The following is a 7,787-nucleotide window of genomic DNA, read 5'->3' as shown; positions in this document are numbered from 1 at the left end:
CCTGAGCGGAAGTGCTAGTCAGTCGGCGAGCGACCTTCCAACATTACGGGTTAGGTTCCCTCTTTTTCCACCCGTCGTGTCTTTAACCTCATTTGTACGATCGCGAGGACCGGCCGCTTTGTTTGATTTACCCGTGAAGGAAATAGAGAAAGTCGCCGCAATTAAGGGTGTTGATCCTCTTACAAAGATCGGAAGTAACCGCCGCTTTTTATTTCATATGTCATTTGCGCGGCGATAACGTTTAATTAGATTTCTATGATCCATACCTATCATATTTGAAAGATATTTAAAGCAGCGTTAGAAGGAATAAAAGAAGGTGCTACTTGAACGATCAGTGATTATCGTTCTTCCAATTGTGCGTGTACCGCGAACCTCGTGTCTTTTCCCGCAGCGCGTTCGTAAGCTGAAACCTTTGTGCGACGCGTGCGATTGCGAGTGTTGTTCACCATAGTCTAGTCATCATCAGGAAGATTTTAATAGGTTTTAATAACAAATAACATGCAATTGCAAGTTGCGAGATACATACAGTAGGCACACATGCTGCAGTATCTTCAATCATAAAGCGGGAACACACGTTTTATGACTTATATTGCCGAATGACACAGGGCTCCCAAATAGATTGCTTCGTTACAGACCCAAACAGATTGCTAAGACTGAAACACATGCGCTGCTGGCTCTAGGAAGACATCGTCAGTTTGCCGAGTTATATGCAATACGACGAAACGTGTTCAACAATTGCACTGTCACAAACGTAATTGAGTTTCGGAGCCTATTCTCTATAATTTAATATTTAATTATTGTTAATGCGACAGTTTGGCTTGAGGATTCACTTTAAAAGAAAGAAGAAATTATTTTGACAAGAAAAAATATTGCAAACTTTTCTAATTGCGGTGACGTATACACACAAAAAAATAAATATTTTACGATCCAACAACTATACCGGCACTCTTACTAATATAGATTACCCAAGTCGACCACGTGGCCGTGAAGTGAGCGTCGACTGCGCCAAGAGTATGCGGTAAACACATTCCACAGGACAAAATTCGATAAAATCTAGTATATTCTTCAAAACATTTCCTAGAAAATTGTGACAAACGTAAAAGGTAGTTCTCAACACAATCGCGTCATTTTGTGGTAAACAGCGGTGCTAACACAATTTAAAAGCAGAAAACATCGGTGATTAAATTTGTTTGTTAAAACTCATCTTTTCTCACCACAAAGCTGCAGCGAGAACTGTGATTTTCCACTAATTTATTTAAAGTAAGCAACCAAATACGTGAGTGTCGGTGTTGTGATATATATATTTAAAAGGCAAGTCGAAGTGAAGCGATTCAAGCTTTCTCTGTTGATTGTTATCGCTTGATCCAAGAAGATTTGGAACAGATCAAGAATCAACGTACGCCACGCGCAAAAGTTCAGAGTAAATCGCCCCAAGTTAACAACAAAGTAGCAAAATCCCACCCGCAGGCAATCGTGAGTTTAAAGAAGCCCAAGTTGAGGTTGTTCAGCCCGGCTCAACGATCGACGTCAACAGGACGTATCAACAAGCCCCCCAACAAGGAGGGTGGGTGCAGTGGTGCAGTGGTTGCCGGAGGGCCAGCGAGCTTGGGGTGGCCTCGTCCACAGGCGCCTTGGCACCGAGCGCACCGGGCCCCGGGGCTGCGGTGGTGGGTTGCCTGGTTGGGGTGTACCCGTGTTCTCCCTCCTCCACGGGGCCCAGGGGCCCCCTAACTCATCATCTCCAGTCTATCCCGAATCAGCAACAGTCGATCGGCTGCCGTGCCTGTTGCTGCGTGCATAACAATCATCAACCAACTTCGGTCCAGCTTACCAGTCAACGGGGCGGTCTATCGCTGAGGGTAGCGAGGGTGGCGTCCACCACCTCCGTCCGAGCCGCCCCCTACGCCCACCCCCAGCACCAGGGGCTGGGGCAGGAGTGCAGGTAATGATAAATTATTAAACATACATTGTAGCTTCACTTCGACACGTATTACTACCCCCTACTACTACTACTACCACTACTAGTACCACTACCACTACTTCTACCTCTACTACTACCACTACTACCAATACTAGTGCTACTGCTACGCTTCTACTCTGCTCGTCGTCGTCGTCAGCAGTACTTGACAAAAGTAACATAATAAAAGTAACGATACACGTAGTAGCACATCAAATATTAAGAAAAAAAAAAAAAAAAACAATAAACACGGTTGATGGAGTAAAGAAAGTTACCCAAAACCAAAAACGCACGAAAAAGGTGTAGGGAGGAGACGGGGGCATTGGGTGGAGGTGGTGCGCACATCCTCGGCAGCCCGATGCTGTTCGTCCCGTTCACGGTACCCACCTTCCCTGCGACGCATCATCAGACGACTCACCCTGCGCACCAGACGCATCATCAACAGCTGCAGGCCAACACCCAGAATCCGGTGCAACAACCGCAACAGCTCACCCAGTTGAATCAGCTGAGCCATCTGAATCATCAGGGCATCGTGCCGGCGACAACCAATCAGCCGACTATACACAGCACCAGCTGTTCGCCGCAGCAACAAGCAACGACACCGAATAAGGTAAACAAAATTATTCGATTGCTTGATGCAGCTTGATACGCAAACAAAATATTCTGAAAATATCGGAGAACGTCGACTTGATGGGGAAATTCATTTTGTAAAAAGTTATCATACCGCGGAAAATATCATAATAATAACAACAGTATTGTTGAGAATTACGCTTTTAATATATATGTTAATTACATCAAACACGCACATACGTGTGCATTAGGAAAAGAACGTTATTATAATAACATGCAATTGCATAGAAAGAAAAATAATAGTTGATTATCATGTAACAATATAATTTTCTGCACGTAAGCAAGTCGACATTAATTGAGCAAAATGCTTGCTTGATTTTATGAATCTCGAGCTTATTGTTAATTTTATAATACAATGAAACGTTTTCAAGTTTCTTGATTGTATCAATATACATATCTGTCTTATTGTACTATTACATAAATAGTACCAATAAAATTGCTTATATAATTTATAAATGATACTGCTGTAGGATGACATCGATAATATATGTATTAATAATAGCAATAATAAAAGGAATACAATATTACGTGACTTTCGATATTAATGCCAGCTTAATATCACACAATATCATTTTATCATTGCGTTATTATAATTTTATTAAGTAACGCAAATATAAAAAATTTAATTTTCTTCAATCAAACATAAATAATCGTTGACAGTAAAAAAACATCATTAAAACGATTAAGTAACAACTGTTTGTCATAGAGAATAAAATGTGATAGCCTAAACGTCATATATCTATAGATAATAATTATATTCAGATCTGATCTGTTTACTAAATTACTTTTAGATAAAATATTTGATATTTTATCGTGTCTATTTCCAATTTTTACATTCAATATTTAAAAGTTGGGACATACAATATATAATCATAGTAGATACTTAACAAGTATAAACAAGCGAACTGTTTCAATCAAAATACGATATCTATATCACGTTTAATATCGTTCGTAATATCGGTATTGCGATACAAGTTTCGAAGCTCACTAATAGATATTTATTAACATTAAGGCCGACAGCCACGATCTATAATCTATATAACGAGGCGGATTCTCCTTCTAGCCGTTCCACGAACTTGAACGACCCTTTTCCTTACCGGTATCGCTTATGGTGTCGGGATTGTTTCTTCATTTTTCTCGCCCGCGCTTCCTCGCAACCATGCGCTTTTATTATCCTGGCGTAGATTCAAGTCAATTTTCTTTAGCAAGCCATAACTCGCCGGAAAATTCTCCCGAGAAGTACGGCGGCCGATGCGCCATAGTACGAGCAAGACGTCACGATGTTGGCAGAGGGAACGCGGTTTAATTCTTGAAGTCTGGCAATCCACGGGTGGTGCTTCCTTTTCCGGGGGTTCGACTCCGTGTAGTTCCTGAAGCTGTAGTTTGGAAAGATCTTCAACCTTTCCACTCTTGGCGCCGATACGCCAATGAGAAGGAAATACGTATCGCGCGAATTATTAATTATAATGTGCTGGATTATGTGAGATATATTATACAATCGTATTTTATAAGATCTATTTACAAAATATAATATTAATTTGTTGTCCATTAATTAATATTGTCCAAAAATTAAAAAATTAATCTTCTATTATTTTCATATATCTTTTTTAAATATAAACTAAAAATATATTAATTGCTGTGAAACAGCAATTGGAGAAATGTAAGATTTAATTTGTAATTTTAAACAAAACTTGTATTACATAAAAAAAATTTGTTCGTGTTTGAGAAATCTCGTTATAAGATTTTGTTAAGTGATAAAGAAAAATTGACAGGTCCTAAATTAATGAAAACATTTGTGTATGTATTTAACGTGCGCTATGCGAAACGTTTGATCAATAAACGATGTGTGAAGTGACTCTTACGTCACTCTATGCATATTACGGTGAATATGCTATACATCTATTTCCATTATGCCGCATGTAAGTACGCGTCGTGTAATGCACGTGAAAATGTCGCTGACTTAATATACGTAGCAAAAGTCCAACACACATACACTATTACGAGCAACGTTTACGCATTACATATGTGTATATGTACTATATAATTTACATAACGGTAATGTATACTCTGTTGTATATATATATATGGTGTTATATATGCGCGAGCCACGACATCCGTATGTATTACAAATTCGGAGTGTCTACACGTGACTGTAAAATGTGTGTTCACGTTCTGTGTACACCGCTTCTTGAACTGCACGTATAAATTTCTATAAGCTAGAATACCTGAATGTGCTGAAAAGATGAAACGTTAACTTTCTACGACTTTTATTCAGGCAAAAAGTTAAAGAGCTTACTTTATACAGAATTTATTGTCAGCTATGTTATTAAAACAAATAAATTGTTAGAACATATTGTAAATCATCTTCTATTTTTAAATGTATTTACTTTTATTAGTATAAATAACGACATTTTATTTCTAAATCTTTATAACTATATATTAAGTGCAATTAAAAATTTACACAATCCATTTTTAATTAAAAATTAGACATAGTTGTAGTTATCAGCTGTAATTCCATTCTTATCTCAGATACAAAAAGAATGTAATTACAAACATATGATGCCATTATATTCTTTTAATAATATATAAGAAGAAATACGATAACACCTGTTGCCAAAAATTTATCATGAATATTTAATCATGATTTAATAGCATTACATTTCTTATTAAGGTAACTTATTAAGTAAACATTTCCCAATACGTCTCATAAATTTCTTACGAAATATATCCATATGACGTTTTGTACACAATCATCTCGTATTTTATACGTAGCTATTATATTCTTTCTATTCACACAATGATCTCTATTAATTTCGTAGACAATAGAAAAAAATATAAGCAAGATTTAAAAAATGTTAAAAATTGTTACATCTATATATAAATTTGTGTGTTATATTTAAATATTTATTAATTTTACTTATCAAACATTATTCATATTATAAACTGTTTATAATATGAATAATTAAATAATATAAATTGTTTATACATATATAATAAAAAACCGATCATAATTATCGTCAACGAAGGGAAATTCGTGAGGAAGTATCTCTGTAAAATAAGCGGAAGGCACTTTCTCATCCAATAAAGGGTTACAACTTCGCAGGTAGGCCTTTACGAAAGATGCCAAGTACGAAGAGCAATGAGGGGAAGTGGGGGAAAATACCAGAATTTCTAAAGCGAAGGAAATAGCTGCTGGGGGGTGGGGATGGGAGGCAGGAAGACTTTGAGAGTTGTTCGCGTAACTTTATTAATTAAAGGCCGTTAGTCCTTGTTGCTCGATACACCTTATATAGCCGCCACGGTCATGGTTCTCTCGTACAAAGAACAAGCTTCTTGTCCCTTTCCCTCCCCTATGTTTCTTGGTGTCTTCGTCACGCGCTTATCCGCGTATCGATCATCGTCACTGTCCACTAGTAAATAGTGCTTTGCGCATTATTCCTTTTTATGTATTATATATTATTGACTTTTTTCTCGTAAACAATCTCTCTTTTAATACATTTTAATCAGCCTTTCTCTTAACTTCATGTGATGAACGTAAAATGTGTAATTATTATAATTTTATTTTCGAGTAAAATAACAATAAACAATAAATTGTAATAACCATTAAACAATATAAATTATTAAATAAACAATATGTTTGATAATAACATAACAATATCGATGCTGGAAATGTTAACTATAACTTTAACAACGAAGTGATTATTGAACTTTTGTTTGAATTATATGGTTTAAGTTGTGTAATTATTAATTAAACAATTATTTTATATAAGCACATTCTGTTATGCCAGTAAGTTGGAAAATTATAGAATGCAGCAAACTCTCATTAAGTGTACACTAGTTATAATTATCGCAGAATAATTCAGCGACACAAGTAGGAGAAACTGAATTTCTGAGAATATTTGTGGACATTCTTTCCAATTAAAAATTGTCTAAATGTTTTATTTATGTAATATGACTCCTTTTGCAAAAAGATTGCAGCGCTAATCTATGTATAGTTTTATATATATTGATTTACTAATTTATTTTTATTATAATTGATGAATGCAAAGTTTTCGAGAGAAAAACTATTGTAGGACTCTTTTAAAAGTTACAATTTTGTAATTACGAAACTTTTCTTATAGGTGCCAAATTGTTTTTCAATTTAGTGACATTTTCATAATTCATTCGTTTAGCCGTACAGAAAAGATAAAATATAGACTGTGCGTATTATTTTATCTACGTTGCTTTCTTTTCCTCCTCACGTGTGATCAAATGTACAGTTACATCATCCTATAGTGTCATGATTCAATGTGATATCGCATGTCCATGAAGTGTTAAACTGAAAGACAAGTACTGAGCGTTATCGAGGATTCTTTTTATCCGTATCATGTAAAAGAAAAAGGCGACTCATTCGCACCACTTCATCGTCTTATGTCCTCCGCGTTGCCTCTGACGCAATAGCTACGACATCCATCATCGTCACCATCTATTGCCGTTTTTCGCGCAAAGGAAGTATCTCACGATTCCCGCGCAATATCACACCGCGTACAAATTCTTTTTACGTTGTGCAACGCTTACTTTACGTTCTAAGTCCCGTTAGCACCTGCTCCTGCGCGGGAAACTTTGTGTGAAGAAGATAATTATGAGTCGGTTGGCAAATGTAATGAAAAGAGTAACAAAGACGTATCCAACAAAGGATAACCGGTTAGCACTTGTCATAATTAGAAAATTTCTTTTTGCATGATAAAAATGCGTTGCGGTAAAGAAGTGCAGAAGGAACTCGTTATGGGGGTGTGTGTGTGTGGGGTTGGAATGGGCCGTGTGTATCTTGCCTAACCTACCTGTCTGCGCGGAGACGCGACTGAAGGGTGCTGGCAGAGCCGGGTGTAGGGTGAGCGGGACATTCGCGATGGGTGGCGGGAACGGCCACGCGTTTTCAAGGGAAAGCAACGCGGAGGTTGCCGGCGATGGCCAGGGGGTGTGCCGCACGGGGAGAAGATCAAAGCACTGGAGATGATTTCATTACGACACGCCACTCGTCTACTACGTTGAAATATCAAAAGAGTGGCGGTCTCACACAAGTATGGCAGTCGGCGATGCGGCCTGACACACCGCGTGGAAGTTTTCTGCACAATACTCTCTTCTTGGCCGGGCTAAAAAGACTGGCAAAACTCGCAGGGCGACAGAAAAGATAATACAACGCAAAAAAAAAAAAAAAAAA

General features: G+C 37.4%; 1 protein-coding gene across 1 annotated transcript in view; it reads left to right on the top strand.

Moving 5' to 3' along the window:
* The first annotated feature begins 427 nt into the window (after nt 1-427).
* The window catches only part of LOC108777036 (nucleolysin TIAR), a 437,806-nt gene continuing 430,446 nt past the window's right edge, over nt 428-7,787 (top strand). The window contains exons 1-2 of the mRNA XM_018543822.1: nt 428-1,942; nt 2,258-2,567. Coding sequence (XP_018399324.1) covers nt 2,316-2,567 — 252 coding nt within the window. The 5' untranslated portion in view covers nt 428-1,942; nt 2,258-2,315. The remainder of the gene's footprint in view (nt 1,943-2,257; nt 2,568-7,787) is intronic.

This window comes from Cyphomyrmex costatus, unplaced genomic scaffold (assembly GCF_001594065.2).
Source record: "Cyphomyrmex costatus isolate MS0001 unplaced genomic scaffold, Ccosl1.0 scaffold4, whole genome shotgun sequence".
NCBI classification, from domain to species: Eukaryota; Metazoa; Arthropoda; class Insecta; order Hymenoptera; family Formicidae; genus Cyphomyrmex; species Cyphomyrmex costatus.
Note: the sequence above shows the minus strand (reverse complement) of the source record. Positions and strands in the feature narration are given on the sequence as shown.